Consider the following 17421-nt stretch of genomic DNA (forward strand, 5'->3'; position numbering starts at 1 on the left):
GTATCCGAGAACCTGGTGCAACTTCAAAAGTACCAAACACGTTGAAATACATTTGAGTCCTTCACATTCCGGCGAACTTACAATAGGCAAATATCTTCACAAAAGGGTTAGCACACTCCCTGCACTTTCGTCCAAGATTCGCCATTGTAGAGTGTGACAAATGAAATGAGAACCCTTCCAAGTTTATTCATCAAGGTGATTTTTTATATAAGACAATGTGTTGTGAGGCTTAGCTGGGGAGGCTTCAACGGGGGATTTTGCCCACGCCAGTCGTGAACACCATAACACCTTCTAGCGATCAAGGGCCTCCACAGGGGGCTTCATCCCACTCACGGTCGCTAAGGGAGGTTGGAGGGGAAGGTTTGGTTATTTATGCCTCACGAGCAGGGGCTTTATCCACAACATGGTTAAGTGAGCGAGCATGAGCTTTATCCTAGCGTCCATATAGCACAATGTGATGTAATAATAAAGGATGAATTAATCCAGGGCCAAAGCAGCCCCATGATATAATGATAAATATATATGTTTCCCTTGTATTTTTATATAGTATTTTATTAGTTTTTAATTAATTTTCATTTAGAATTTATATATTACTAACCTTTTAGTGTTTGGTAGGTTTTAGTCATTAAAAAAGGTTAAAAAGAAGAAGAAACGAGAAGGAAGCAAGCTGAAACAAAGAATCGTTGAACCAGAAAGAAAATCGGTCCAAGCGGCAAAAGAATCGTGCCCTTTTGTGCTCTCCACGCTGCGTGGCCACCCAAGGGAGGGCTCGTTGCGCAGCGCGGCGCCCTTGGGGGGGCTTCCCTTGTGTTTTCTACCCATGCGACACGGACATGGTCTTACTCCTCGTCGCGCGACGCGAAGAGGCTTATTTCTAGAATATTATGGGTTTTGGGCCTGTAATCGATTTATAATCATGTTTAACCTTAACCTGGGGGAGATCAGACGAAAATTAGCCGCTGTCGACGAAAATTAAGCTCAAGATTGAAGGTTTTTGAAGCATTGGAAGGCTCGGAATCATACGGTGAAGCGCCTATAATTCAAGACCGAAGACAACAGGTTTTATCGCCTTTATCTATCGTTCCTTATTGTTTCCCACAATGAATTCAAACGTTCTTATTTTGTTTGATTTAATTATGCTTGGCTAAAACTTTTAAGACTACCTAGGCTTGTGATGAACCATTGTGATGCTTGATTTTATTTCAGATTATGTTTGATTATGGTTTATGAATCAGTAAAAGTTTGATTTTGTTTATTCGATACATATGTGTGCTTGGTTTTATTTGGTGAATTATATTGTTTCACAGAGTATTTGGTGATTGTCTGTCATATAATAGGATTCTATTAGGTCATTTACCATGCTTTCTTGACTAGTTTGTGATTGATTTATAATAAGATCATAGAAACAATATCATTAATTAAATAAATAAAAGTGTGCTGCTAACTTAAAAAGTTGCAAGGTGATAGGTTATTTTATAAGTGTTGGTTGATTAAGATTGCTAGATTTAGGTCTTCTTAAGGAGTCCGTCTAGGCTTAATTTTTCAGCTTTGTCTATTAATGTCGAATGAATTTATTAAACTGTCTTTGATTTTTGCGCTATAAGGTACGATTTCGTATGAAGGTACTCATTCATAATTAATTAGATAACCGTAAGGAAGTGTAATATTAAAACTGGTGTTTTTAAAAATTTAATAGAAATCCATAGATTTCTTCTTGAGAAGGGTGAGGGGTCCAGTTCCATAACAAAGCATTTTCCGATTATTTGATAACTAAACTTTGGAGATTCTAGCCTATGTGGTTTTTTATCGTTATCTGATTTCAAATCACTTTAATTGTCTTTTGTTTATTTTATTTGTTTTTCTTAATTAGTTTAAATTAGTTTTCACTAACCCCCACCTCCTAAAATAATAATAATAATAATAATAATAATAAATAGTCGTGTCATTCATTCGGGTCTAATTAGTTAATTTACGTAATTTAAAGAGTCTCGTGAGTTCGATATCCGGACTTACTTAGTTGTACTAGAGTTGACCAGTTCACTTGTCGGTTAGTAGTTTTAGTTAAGTTTAAGAGTCTAGAATTATTATTTAATGTCTAGATTAACATAATTTTAGTTCATAATTTTATACCTATTCAACTCATGACACAAAGTCTAAGTTAGATGAATCTATTTTATTAGAAAAACTCAACATCATTAAACATTACATAGTCAAATTTACCTCTTATTTAAAACCTAAAGCATTTAGCACTTTGCTTAAAATCCAATGGGCATGATTTAATCCACACCAAACTCATCTGTAAACATTGATCATATGTGTGTAGGAGGGAGATGGAGCGGTCAATATTAATTGTTCTCCCAACCTCATTTATGGCTATGCATCTCTTTCTTCATCTCTCTCACATTATTGACGCCATTATTCCTCCTTTTTTACAGAAAAATTCTTGCAACATAGTATTAGTTTAGTAGCTTCTCGAACTTTTTATTAAATAATTACTTTTTTAATGTGAAGATATTAATTTACAGTTGTCTATGCGTGTATATGTCCACTATTCAAGTGTAATATATAAGAGGGTATGAGTATGTGATGGTGCATGATTTAATTGCAAGAAGGTAGCTAGCTAGCAGGGTGTTTTGCACATACAACAAGACCAACCACAGTTGGCCACACCATTCAAGTTCAGATTTGAAGCTGATTGATCACTCTCTCCGATGAAAATCAACGACTACAAGAACCTCTCTCTCTTTCTTTTTCTCTTTTCTTCTTCTCTTGCCACCCTCATCATCCCCTCTCAAGGTTCTTGTTTCCTCTCTCTATGCATACAAACTTAATGTTATATATATGTGTGTATACAGTTATATTTGTGGTTTCTTGTGTGTGGTTTAGTGCACTTTAGTTTTGGGTGTAGTGGATGTAACACGAGAGATACTAACTCCACTAAGCCATAATTAGAAAATGTTCTTTCTCAAATATCATCAAATTTTTATTTTTTTATTTTTTTATTTTTTTGGTACTCTATTGGAGGAAAACTCTAATGTCAAGTTTGCTGGGATGGAGTAATATGAAGAAAATGCTGTAACTCAAATACCTAAAACAATTAAGTTGTAATTTGTTTTAGACTACCAACATTAACTATTTGTAAGCTTTTGACTCCAAAATTTTAGGATATTAAAAAGTAAAAAAAAAAGAAAGAAAGAAAGATTCGTGGGTTTCTACTTGAATTTAGTTAGTATTTTTGGGTTTGTCCAAAAGGCACAAAAAGTGGCATCTTTGAGAAAAAATATATTAGTAAACTTAATTTAAGGAGCAATTGATCAGTAGCTTCACTTGCGCATATGCAGGTGATTACAAAGCTTGGCAAACTCAATACCCTTTCATCCGGCAGGCAAGCTTGTTCTCGTCACCATCACCACCATCATCGTTAACCAACGGTAGAAAAAAGGCGTATGACTACATTGTTGTAGGGGGTGGTACGGCAGGGTGTCCATTGGCAGCCACATTGTCCCAAAAATACAAGGTGTTGTTACTTGAAAGGGGTGATGTTCCTTTCACAAATAGAAATGTTTCTTATTTGTCAAATTTCCATCTTACCCTTGCGGACACTTCCGATACTTCTGCTTCACAATACTTTGTGTCTAATGATGGGGTCTTCAATGCAAGAGCTAGGGTTTTGGGTGGTGGTACTTCCATCAATGCAGGATTTTACACTCGAGCGAGTGCAAGGTACAACTGTCTTATCTTTCTTTGCCTTCGTTTATGATTTATCATATTTAAAGCGCCTTCTGAGAATGCTTATTATAAATAAACCAATCGTTATTAAGTGAACAAGCAAAACTAATGAAAAGCCAATGATGTGAATCACTATTGAAGGTCATGTCTTCAAAATAGCGAATATGCCACGCTAATCAACATTTTCAATTATTAATTAACGGCGTGACCACCAGCACACCCACCCGACAAAAGTTTGCACAAATCATGCTTACCAACTACTGAAATTAAGTTATGAGGTTCTTTATCATAACATTCTTTAGAAGGTTTTAAATGCTTGAATAGATTGAAGTAATTATATGAAATTTTGGTCTAAAGTCATTTTCCTAATCCAAAAGAAAATCAATCAATAAAGATGGGCCATCCACTTTCCTTAACTATGTTGAATTGGGTAGGGAATAAGATCTTGAGACATAAAGTTCAATGTTAGATGTGCACCGTTGATTTACATAAATAATGACAAAGATCGTTGGATATTAATGTTAGTTAGATGTCAAGTTCTTAACACAAAGTTGTTGCTTTAGGTATCTACTTTCACTAAATTAGCATAACAAGCTGGTAAAACGACAAGTTTACCGTTTAAAAACAAGTTCAAATGTAAAATTGATTTTGAGCAGATTCTAAAATAATACTTTAAAATACTTGACTTAAAATTAATTTTAACAATCGTTCTTGACGCTATACCACATAGACAAGCAATGCACGTTACAACACACACTTCCAACGTCGGTTTTTGACACATTGACCTTGTTTTCTTCTACTGGATACTACATGAGTGTATGATTTAAATCTTTAAAGTAGTCAAAATGTAGGGGTTAAATACCTAACACTATATGCTTTATTTTCATAAATTCGATGCTATGCTGAAACTCTAAACATAAAAACAATGGTCTAGGCCCACTTTATGAAGTCTAAAGTGTAGATAAAGTTCATGATGACGAGAGTTGAACAAACACAGACCGCGAAATTAATTCATTAATCATAATCTTTTTTGTACATATTACATTTATGTTACAGCCATAAATGCTTCATATTTCAACCCCCCCCCCCCCCACCCCAACACACACACAAACACCACACATACACAAGACCCACACACTCGCTAGTTATTGCATCGAGGGGTTGGTGGTTAGGTAATCAAAGGTTAAATGAAACATTAAGACTCACATGTGAGACAACGATCATACATTCATTTTGGACCAATTGTATACATGCAATTCAATGTCATAAATAATAATAATAATAATAATAATAATAATAATAATAATAATTAGTGCTGGCAATTGGGTACCTGTTTAAGACACGATAAGACCTGTTAAACAAAAAAGTGCAGTGTATGATTTTTTTATTTTCTTAAATAATTGAAATTATTAAGCTAATTCATGATTTTCTCTTATTGGTATATAAAACTTAAAACTATTTTATAGTCATGACATATATAATGTAGTTAAATGTGTCGTATTTATGTTTGGTACTTGTGTTAAGCGCGTCGTTTTGCCCGCTAAACACGTTAAGACACGAATTGTCAGCCCTAATAATAATAATAATAATAATAATAATAATAATAATAATACAACATTTTGTTCATTCATAAGTTGTACTTTTTATTATTTTGTAACTTAATACTTTTTTTCTAATTATTTTGTAATTGTTTGATTTTTGGAAGTTATGTTGAAAGAGTGGGATGGGATGCGAAACTAGTCAATGAGTCATACCCATGGGTCGAGAAGCAAATTGTTAACGTACCCATGTTCGAACCATGGCAAAGAGCAGTTCATGATGGTCTATTGGATGTTGGGGTTTCACCGGATAATGGTTTCACATATGACCATGTGTATGGTACCAAGGTTGGTGGGACCATATTTGATAAGTATGGTCGTCGACACACCGCTGCTGAGTTACTATCCTCTGCAAACCCTCAAAACATTGACGTTTTGATTCACGCAAGAGTTCAGAAGATCATGTTTGATACAACTGGTACGATATACATAAATTAATTTTAGTGGTAGGGACACGTTCATTACAAAATCAATTTTAAGCAGAGAATTGGTATACACGTACAAATATTTGTACATTTTACAATAAATGTGACGTATAAGGTGCTTATATTCCTGCTGACATCACTCTTTTATTAACACCTAACTGTCAGATACTACAAACAAATGTATTATACGATCTCCACTTGTTATTGTTTATGTATTGAACGTGTTATTAGAAAGATAAATATTGTTTCGCTTAAAACAAATAACGTCATTGCTATTTCTTATAAAATAAAGGGAAGAAACCACGGGCAGTTGGAGTGGTTTTTAAAGACGAAAAAGGGGTTCAACACGAGGCATTTATATCTAGAAGGCAAGGAAGTGAAGTTATCGTTACGTGTGGAGCAATTGGAAGTCCACAACTACTATTGCTTAGTGGCATCGGGCCAAAATCCGATCTTGAGAAACTAAACATTTCGGTGGTGCACGACAACAAACTTGTTGGGAAAGATATGTCTGATAATCCTATGAATGCAATTTATGTTCCTTTTAATAAACCAGTGAAACAATCACTTATTGAAACGGTTGGGATTACAAAATTGGGTGTGTACATTGAGGCTAGTAGCGGTTATGGTCAGTCTAAGGACAGTATTACTTGTCATCATGGTATCACTTCTGCTGAGGTTAGTGTCATAATAATAATAATAATAATAATAATAATAATAATAATAATAATAATAATAATAATAATAATAATAATAATAATAATGTTTGATTATGTAATTATATTTCTAAAATATGTGTTTAAATGTGACAGATTGGGCAACTTTCTACGATTCCTCCAAAACAAAGAACACATGAAGCGATCGAATCATACAAACGAAACAAGAAAGACATCCCATACGAAGCATTTCATGGAGGTTTTATCTTGTCAAAAATCGCCTACCCAAAGTCGAAGGGGGAGCTCAAACTGATCAACACCAACGCCGACGACAACCCATCCGTCATGTTTAACTATTTTAGCCACCCGGAAGATATACAAGGGTGCGTTAATGGTATTCGGATGATGGAGAAACTAGTGAGGTCTAAACCCTTTTTGGATTTCACTCAATGTGACAGCAAAACCGTTGACAAGTTGTTGAACATGAGTGTGACTGCCAACGTTAATTTGCTACCTAGACACACAAACGACACAGAATCGCTCGAGCAGTTTTGTCGAGACACAGTGATCACTATATGGCATTATCATGGTGGGTGCCATGTGGGTCAGGTGGTGAACAAAGATTATGAGGTTATGGGTGTGCATAGGCTTCGGGTTATTGATGGCTCGACTTTGGATGAGTCACCTGGCACCAATCCTCAAGCCACGGTGATGATGATGGGAAGGTATTGTATAACTTATGAATATTGCATTTAGTTAATTTTAGCAGCGTAAAAGGTCAAGCTTAATTGATTAGTTTATCTTAACAATTGGGCTAAACGAGTCAAGCTTGGCTCGTTTCGAGTTCTATATCAGCTCGAGCTTGACTTGTCAGATGTTTAGGCTTGAGTTCCATTTAACAATATCTATTATATATGTAAGTTACATCTACGAAAATAGGAAAAAGAAATGTGGATCAAATGTAAAAATAGGTGTAACGAAGCTTGCAAGTCTAACAAAAAGTCGGGCTCTTTTGTTAAACGAACTTACTTTTAACGAGCCAGTCTCATTTATTATTTATTGGTGAACTATTTTTTATATATTAATTAGTTTATCTAAATAGTATATGTAATTAGTTTTATTATTGCGTAGTGTATATTTATTTATTATATTAATTATAAGTTATTATGTTTATATAAATGATAGGCTCATTTAGGATCGTTGCTTGTAAACCTAACAAAGCTCAGGCTCGTTATCAAATGAGTTTTTTAAGGATTAGCTCGTATAAGTCCAGCTTGGTTTGAGATTTTAGCAAATCAATCTCGAGTAATGCGTGTATAATATATTATCATGTGGTACATTAATGCAGGTACATGGGAGTGAAGATTTTAAGAGAAAGGCTCAACAAAACGAAAGGATTGCAGAGATGAAATCGAGAACAGTGTGTGATGGTCTTGGTGATGATTTTGCGTTCTTTTTTGTGTAAAAGGTTTGAGGTAGAAATTAGTATTCTTTGGAAGCAGCAGATTGTCAAGATGCATTTGGTTTGAAGATATTTGAATCCACTTGTTTAATGTCATATATTTAAGAAGATGTGTTCGAATTCATCCTGCTTGCGTCTAGTATTCGATTTAACGAGAAAATGTGTACATCCGACCATTAAGGAGTGGGAACTCTTAATTACTATTCCTGTTGTATTTTATTTTTATGTGCTTCGTTTGGACTATGTAAGTTAGTAGGGTTTCATTTAATTTAAATTTTTATTTGTTTTGTGTGGAAATGCTGGCTAGTAGTTTATGTATACATGCATAATTAGACGATATCAACTGATTGAATCTGACTAACAATTGTATGTAATACAAAATTAATGTATTCAACAAACCAAAACACAAATCATATATCAATTATAATTACCTACCAAATGCTAATGGTTCAAGAAAAACCTTAACTAGATGATTCGATAAAGAAATGCAGTAATATATTAATGCAATTAACAAACACGAGTGTAGTGTATCTAAGGATTACATGAACGTAAGTATCAAATAGATAGAACACGAGATAAATTATAGAAACTTACAAACTTTACACTCGAGAACACTAGTGAATTAACACTCCATCATGAATTTTGGTTTGTATAATTGATGGAATGGTGAATGCATCTCCACTCTCATGGAATGCCGCTGACATTTGCTTTCTTGGTGATGAAAAATTTCATTCGGGGCACCGTTGCAAGACTCCCTAGTTCTTGTTTTTTGAACAACCAACAGAACCGCCGTGGGAAACTTTGACTACACCGCATGTGGGTTGTGAGGGCACGACCTATTTTTGTTGGGTGCGTACTGATACGATTCATCCTCCATGACCTGACCGTAACAGTAACATTCGTTATTTTTTAAACCCGAAAATATGACTCGTTTTAAATTTTCGAATATATATATATATACTTTCTATGGGGCGTAGGCCTCCCAAAAGGTAACGGAGGCGTGCAAAGATTTCGGCTAAGAATTCTAAGAGAACCAAATGGAAATTGAGAACCATGAGAACCAATATGGTCCATTCATTTACAAAACAAGGGGTTTTTAAAAGTAATGACAATTTTGTAAATATGAGGAGATTGGAGGGGCAATTAAGGAGTTTTGCAATTTATGTCTAACAAGTCGTAACATACTCCCCTGTACGATCAAATAACTTTTAGGATTTCAATGTCTCTCTCGAAACTCTATCTCCACACAAACAAACTGATTTAGGGTTTCAATTTCCAATAATTGGAACAACGATAAGCGATCTCCACATGTGCGAGTTACTCCATCGCGTTTTGTGTAAGAATTGCAAACCCTGATTCTTTGATTAGTGTTATTTTGAAAGATTTTTGGGATGGAGCGTGAAATCAGAGGAGTTTTGGTTGATTTTGAGCTTTAATTGTGGTTGATAATGCCTTTGTTTGTTAATCGCAGACTAAAATCGTTTGTATGTTTCGTTCTTTGTATAGTGATTATGAGTCTTCATGTTGTTGTAATTGTAGTTATATGTCAAAGATGAGCACTTGAGTTTTCATTGTTCTAATGCATTCATTTAAAACCTAATTTGCAGATGTTCTGTTGAATATTGGATAAGGGTACGGTTACATTTAAAATTAGGTTATGGACATATTATGGTTTGTAATTGTATAGACATTTATATGAATTTTGGTTGATTTTGACTTTTAATTATGGCTAATTTTATTGATATACGTCGTTGTTTTTATTTTTTTAAAAGGTAGTGTACAATTAGTTTGGTTAAAAACGAACATATGCGTACGTTGTTGCATTTTGTTTTTAAAAAAGGCATTATTAATTATTTGGTAATTGAAGCTTGTGTACGTTATACATATGTGTATAGTGAGTTATAGTACTAATTGTACATATGTAATAAAGGAGGTAAATTTGGTGCTAAAGTCGGTGGTAAAAAAGGTAACATGTGTAATGTATGAGGTATTATATACATGAAAATGTTTGTATACATGTGTATAAAGTGTAGGTATTATATACTGAAACTATTTCTACATATGTGTATAATGTGTAGGTATTATATACCTAAAGTGTTTGTGCATATGTGTATAATGATTTGGTATTTTGTTATTATAGCTTGTGTATACTGTGTAGCATATATGTGTATAATTTATAGGTATTATATACTTGAAACCGTTTGCATATATACGTATAATGATTTATTGTTTTGTTACTTCTCGCTTGTGTATGCGGTACATATGTGTAGAATGGGTATGTTTAGGTAACTGAATACGTTTCTCCATATATGTATAATTAGATAACGTTTTGGTACTTGTAGCTTGTGTAGTAGTTCATATGAGAATGAGAATAAACAATCATTTGAGTTCTCTAAATCAAGTTGGAATGAGTACAGGGTCAACAACTTCTACTGCTTTCATAAGCAAGTCCAGCATAACATTTAGCTTATTGAACATGTATCAGGTGATTCTCTATCCATTATCACCAAGGTGGCTGGAAAGACGTTAAAGATTACAGAAGGTAATATTAGATGTGCTCTGAAGATAAAGGATGACCCTGATTATCTGTTTGAGAAGGGAGACAAGACCAAGCTCAGTGGATTTGTGACAGATATGGGGTATGATACTGAGTGGAAGTCTTTGGTGAAGAAGCACCTCTCGCCTTACTGGAGATTTCTGTTTCATGTGGTCATACACAGTTTGTCCGATCTAAGAGGAGGTTTTGATAGCTTGAGAGCTGACTGGGTGCGGATTATGTTTGCTCTAACATACCGGGAGAAGTTCAATTACTCCTGGATGTTTTTCTTGTGCATGTTGGCTAACGCGACTACAGAAGCAACATGGCTAATGTATCCAAGTTCGTTCAGCTATTATTGGATGATATGATCCCAAATGTAGCCTGACCACCACACAAGACAGCAGATAAGAAGGGTAAGAAGACACAGCATGAGCCTTACCATGTCAACATGATCAAGCAAACGGTGTTTGGGATTATGATGAGCACAAAGGGTAAAGGTTATATTTATCTAGGAGAGAGGCCAGGAACTAAGTTTAGGCTATTTGAGGAAACGGAGGATGTTGGGGAAGAGTCTGAGGAGGAGAGTGGGGAGATAGTAGGTTCTGAGGGTGAGGTAGAAGCTGAAGAGAATGACTCGTCTGATGAAGCGCCTGAGGATAGAACAAAGGCGAAACATGATTTGAAGCGGAAGGCTGCCGACAAGCCTTCTGTTGGTGGTACTTCTAGTCAAGCTGAGGAAGCCGATGAAGAAGAAGAAGAGCAGCAACCCTTGAAGCGGTTGAAGAGGGTTGGAGACTTCAAGAAGTCTTCAAAACTCATTGTCAAGCTTTCCAGCAAAGGTAAAACTTCCTCTACACCTGACCCACACATAGCTTCACCCAAAATCCTAGCTAAGACCCTAGAAGACCTAAACGTAGCCAAGATTAAGATTCCTGTTTACAAGAAACCTAAGACCAGAATCAAGACCAAATCCAAACCACCCAAGACCATGTTACATGCTCACCAGACTACTCACCCGAGCCCTCACCCACACTACAAGACCAACCCATTTCCACCTTCTTAGGACAACTACGACACTCCCCGCCTTAATAACAACCTCAAATCATTACACCACCCGAACAACCAATAACCACCGAACCATTACCTACCTCACCCATTTTCAGTTCACCTATTAAATCCACAAGCCTATGGACACAAACTTTCATTTCATCACCACCTACTCAACCTACATCATCCTCAACTCAACCTGAAGCCACCACACCACCAACATTCACAACCTTACCACTGCCTACCCAATCCATTACCCTACTGTTCCAATCAACATACCACCCATCCTCTCCGAAACTCCACAAACCACAATCCTCTCACCCAAACCCATAGCCAAAGGAAAGTCCTTGACACCTCCAGTATACGCTGATCCTATACTCGATAGGATCATTGCACTAGAGGAATCAAATGCAAAAAGGGCTGAACAAGAATTTGTACTGCCAGAAGAAAAAGGAGTTAGAGGATGCCAAGGAGAAAACTAAGTTGGTGACATGTGTTGAGATCCTGGAGGAGCAACGAGAATTACATTATGCCTTGATTGATAATCAAAGGTCCTGGATCAACCAACTGCAGACACGTATCACTCATCAACAGGAACTCCTCAACAATGAAGCGCTAGGAAATGCTTCTCAGAGAGCTAAATGCTCAAAAATAGCTTATCGGGTAGAGACACTGGAGAGGAATCTAGCAGCAGCTCATATTCTGGAAGAAAGACTATTCAAGAAGATCGATGATGCCACAACAAAATGGGATGTTGAGAAGGAGACTACCAACTCCCGGGTATCCATGCTTGAAGGACGGTTACCATCGTCCGCCTCCCTCGGTACACTCATTGCTGAGAACACACAGTTCCGAACCGAGATTGAGGCCATTCAAGCAAAACTTGCTGCTCAGGAGCGTCTAAACGAGCTCCAGTTGAAGGAGAATGAGGAGATGACAGGAAGATACAAGGCGGCCTCCGAGCTTATTGGTATGTGTGATGATGATTTTGCCACGCTCGAGGCTCGTCTTGACTCAGTATTTGGAAGTTGGAGGAAGTCTGCACATGCTTCACAGATAGGTGAACCACAACCTCCCGCAAGTCCAAGTGTGGCTGTGCAAGCTAAACAAGTTGTAAGATCTGAAGGTGAGGCGACTGTGGGTCGGATTGCACCACGGGTCGGCCAAGAAGGAAGTGCTGTTGGAACCAGCTTGGGGCTTACACATGTCAAACATCCTCAAGCTCAAGCTAGTGGTGTTCATGGTGGTGATGAAGAGGAAGAGGAAGATGATGAGAGTGATGACGAAGACGATGAAGATGTGGATGATAACGTCCATGATAGTTTCGATGAAGATGATGGTGACAATGATGGAGGTGACGGTGGTGATGGCGGAGCCAGTGCGGCAGGAGGGGGTGGAGGCGGAGGTAGTACTCAATCACCTCCACATAATCAAGAACAACATCAAGACCCTACCGCATACGAGGCCGCGAAAAAAGTGAGAGAAGCTGAGGCAGGGATAGAAAATTTATATAACGAGTTGTTTCCTGCAGGTAATCTTGCAGGTTTGATTGATGAGTTTATAGAAGCTGGGAAAACTCTTGAACCAGTTCTATCTCATCAGGCGGAGGAGGCTGAAGACGATGATTACATCAACTACTCGCCAAATACAGACACGCCACCTGCTAAAACTCAAGCTTCTGAAGTACCTGAAATTGATCCCGTGGTTCATCCAGCTGCAAACTCGTCACAGACACTAAAGAAGAAGAAGAGGAAGACTTACATTGTGACGAGTCGTGCCAGTACCCGCTCCTTCAACTATCCGTACCATGACGAATCACTGATTGTATATGTAAGGTACATCGGGGAAAATAGTTGTTGGGCCATTCGAAGGGTTAGCGGAGACCTCAACTACCTCACCCACAAAGAATTGAAATCTCTACCAAAGCTGGACATCAATTATTTCAGAAAGGCAGTGGGGGATGGAAGCTATTATGAGAATCTGGATGGATGGATCAAGCGTCATCTGAAGCATCAGGCCAAGGTGGACTACAAGGATTTTAAAGTCAATAAGGGCAGGAAGTTCAAGAACCCAAGAGAGATCGACCCAGCTACCAAAAAACCAAGAGTGATTTGGAGATATGGGGCTCCCAAAGATAGTCACATCATCTGTCACGGTGAACCATATACTCCAAAACTTTTTCGAGAATTTATTGGTTGGGAGCTCGACAACACAATAGGTGAAGCTGTCATACATTGCAAGGATATGCATGAACTTCGTGTATTTGACGAGCACGAGCTGATGGGGCTAAGCAATTTTGAAGCTTTACAACTCGCCCCTGTCCAAGGTTGAAGACATTGGCTGTCAAAACACTGACCGGTGTAACAACTTGAATTTTCCATGTACTGATTATTACTTACTACCCAACCCGTTTTATGTTCGGGAAATTTTAAACAACGAAAAGTAAGCATTTTTACCCATTATTGTATCCACATCAAATCCCAGGGACTATAGTGAAACTTCTGCATATTTTCTTTATAACCATTTAGACCCTGAACCCGTACCCATGATCCATACCCATTTAACCATATCCGTGACCCGTTTAGCTTTCTTGAGCCACAATTGTCGTTCTAAATTTAGAATTGAATCAGTTTTGGGTTTTCTCTTGTTATAATCGGCCTTACCGTCATAGTTAATTAAGAAAACAAGATCAAATATGATACGAATTTATTTATGAACCAAACCGTCTTAACCTAATATCAATTAGATATCCTAACATTGATAATAATTCAATTGCTTGCGTCTGCAAACCTTTAAACCTAGTGCAAACCAAACCCCTATGGTTAATTGGATTATTGACGACTCGTGATGCTCTGTTCTTTGGGATCGTCGTCGGCCCTGTTGACTGCAAATTGAACCCGTGTTAAACATCGAAGCAGGTAATTAATTATATGTATAAGATTGTTTTGATATTCTGATCAATAACCCTAACCCTAATAAATCAAACACTTAACGAATCTATCAATTTCATAATTTAGGGTTCTTAATCAAATTGGGTTTTAAAAAGTATTGTATAATTAAGTTGGTTTTCATTCCATAAACAACTGACACGCAAGCGCAAATGACTGGTGTGTGTGTGTTAAGCCTGTGAACCGGCCACTGGCGCGGGTTCGAGTCCCGGCCCGACGGTTTTGATATTTTTATTTGTTTTGTTTTTTTAAATGATTTATAACATATTATACTTAATATTAAATATCAAATAAATGTTATTTATTTAAACCGACATCGTTGAGTAGTCGTTTCTTGTCAATCAATTTCATTACAAGTTTTCATTTATATATATATATATATATATATATATATATCTTATTAATAATGAACCATCACTATTTTGTTAAAACCCGACACTAATATGGAGGTTTCTTGTTAAAATATCTTTATAAATTTACTCATATATATATATACACACACACACACACACACATATACATATATTATTATTTGTTTTAAACAAAATTATAATAAAGGTATTAAACATGTTAATATATTTTTGCCATCGGATTTCGTTAAAAATTTCAAGATATAAATCTTACGATAATTATGTATTTAAACGTTTATTATAATAAATCTCAACTCATATTTATTTAAACTAATTGTACGTAAACCAGATTTTATGACAAACAATGATTTTTATAATTAAATAATAATAATAATAATAATTCGTAGAGATTAATCGTTCAATCCATAACGTACCCAATCATAAATATAACTCAAATCATATCGAAATCCTAAATCCATTATACGTATTATATCATTTATAATTCATTCATAATATTATATTATTTAATTAGGATCCTTGTCGGTAATTCTCGAAGAGCGTGATTTTCACTTTCTTGTCGTAATTATTCCCGTTTGGCTTAATCGATCAGGTGAGTTTATCATTCCCATTTTTATACACTGTTTTCAAACGTTTTGGGACATATGCGTACGTATTAGTATTTCATACTATATATATATTCAAACAAATGCATACATGTTATTGTGAAGTGATTTAATCAAACATACGTGGTACTTGCTTACTTGTGTTACCATTCAATCAATCGTATGTTGGAATTACTATTCAATCAATCTCATAGTGGGTGTTCCTGCTGGTGACCAATGTCCGATTCGCTTGGCAACAGTCTACATACTTGTTTGTGTTTTGATTATATTTACCGCATTTATCACGTTATGCTTATTTATTGTGTTGTGTCAAAATTGGTGATATTCTCACTTAACTTTATGTTGACAAAACTCCATTTTATACGCATATGCAGGTTGCTTATATTGAAAATTAAAGCTTGGACACGTAGACAAGACTTTAGGATATAATCAAGTTAAACTTTATTGAGCTTATATTTGTTATTTAAATTGTTTATTGTATTTGGATATTGTGTGTATAATTGAAATCAAATAATTAATTAGATATTGTCACATTTATATTATGATAGTATCTTCGAGCTGTGAACAATCGGATCACGCCTCGACATTTCCGCCTTAAGTTGAGGTGTGACAACCGGATAGTTGATGCATTCAACAAGTTCGTCAAGAGACTTGTTAAGATTCCACTATCTGAGGAGGGCATCCTGGAATACGACACGGGCGGCTTCCAATACTAAAGATTAGAGGGAGATTGTTAGGTCCCGTTTTGTTTACATTTAAGTCTTTTGTATTGAAATATATGTATCAGGCTAAGTGTGTTGTTTTTGTATGTTATTGGGCCTAAGGCCATGTAAAGAAGCCCATTGGGCATTATGATATGAAAGAACTTCTCATGCATGCTTCCTATAAATAGGAAGCATGCCATGAGAACATAAGCTTTTTGTTCTATCTCTCTCTCTCTCTCACTCTCACTCCAGAAAACCAAAATAATTCTCAAAGATCCGAGACCAAAGGTCGCTTGGTGTGATATTCCGCTAGCAACAAGTTTGGTTGATCCAAGACACGTTGTTAGATCCGACCCCCTTCGGGACCTACAAATAGCATCCTAAAACTCGTCTAAACTTGTTCACAACTTCAAATCATCATAATACACACTCTATAACACCAAATTTGTTCGCCTAAGTTCGTCCTCCGACCATCATCGTTCACCGTCATTCCTTAACCATTACGGGTAATTTCTATATGCTTTTGATTAGTTTTTAGCCAACAAACAAAAACGCTAACTCAATTTCATCGAACATTGAATGAATCGAAAGATTAAGAACCTAGGGTTTGTTTTGTAGAAGATGAACATGAAATCGGATCACGCCTCGACATTTCCGCCTTAAGTTGAGGTGTGACAACCGGATAGTTGATGCATTCAACAAGTTCGTCAAGAGACTTGTTAAGATTCCACTATCTGAGGAGGGCATCCTGGAATACGACACGGGCGGCTTCCAATACTAAAGATTAGAGGGAGATTGTTAGGTCCCGTTTTGTTTACATTTAAGTCTTTTGTATTGAAATATATGTATCAGGCTAAGTGTGTTGTTTTTGTATGTTATTGGGCCTAAGGCCATGTAAAGAAGCCCATTGGGCATTATGATATGAAAGAACTTCTCATGCATGCTTCCTATAAATAGGAAGCATGCCATGAGAACATAAGCTTTTTGTTCAATCTCTCTCTCTCTCTCTCTCTCACTCTCACTCCAGAAAACCAAAATAATTCTCAAAGATCCGAGACCAAAGGTCGCTTGGTGTGATATTCCGCTAGCAACAAGTTTGGTTGATCCAAGACACGTTGTTAGATCCGACCCCCTTCGGGACCTACAAATAGCATACTAAAACTCGTCTAAACTTGTTCACAACTTCAAATCATCATAATACACACTCTATAACACCAAATTTGTTCGCCTAAGTTCGTCCTCCGACCATCATCGTTCACCGTCATTCCTTAACCATTACGGGTAATTTCTATATGCTTTTGATTAGTTTTTAGCCAACAAACAAAAACGCTAACTCAATT

At 36.4% G+C, this 17421-nt stretch overlaps 1 protein-coding gene across 1 annotated transcript; it reads left to right on the plus strand.

Annotated features, from left to right (window-relative positions):
• The first annotated feature begins 2527 nt into the window (after positions 1-2527).
• Positions 2528-8043, plus strand: LOC143614289 (protein HOTHEAD-like). The gene is made up of 6 exons (XM_077087773.1): positions 2528-2796; positions 3342-3723; positions 5435-5745; positions 6045-6430; positions 6565-7133; positions 7757-8043. Exons 1-6 carry the CDS (start codon positions 2712-2714, stop codon positions 7815-7817), a joined length of 1794 nt encoding a protein of 597 aa, XP_076943888.1. The 5' UTR covers positions 2528-2711; the 3' UTR covers positions 7818-8043.
• Positions 8044-17421: the final 9378 nt, after the last annotated feature.

The sequence above is a fragment of the Bidens hawaiensis genome, unplaced genomic scaffold, assembly GCF_021521415.1.
Source record: "Bidens hawaiensis isolate Kalapana, Puna unplaced genomic scaffold, B.hawaiensis_p1.1 tig00039543_1, whole genome shotgun sequence".
In the NCBI taxonomy this organism is placed as follows: domain Eukaryota; kingdom Viridiplantae; phylum Streptophyta; class Magnoliopsida; order Asterales; family Asteraceae; genus Bidens; species Bidens hawaiensis.

What these genes read in the sequence shown, in the direction of transcription:
- LOC143614289 (XM_077087773.1), top strand. Translation starts at nt 2,712, where the DNA reads ATGAAAATCAACGACTACAAGAACCTCTCTCTCTTTCTTTTTCTCTTT. An exon ending in ATGGTATCACTTCTGCTGAG is followed by an intron (nt 6,431 to 6,564) that starts GTTAGTGTCATA and finishes TAAATGTGACAG; the next exon opens with ATTGGGCAACTTTCTACGAT. An exon ending in ACGGTGATGATGATGGGAAG is followed by an intron (nt 7,134 to 7,756) that starts GTATTGTATAAC and finishes ACATTAATGCAG; the next exon opens with GTACATGGGAGTGAAGATTT.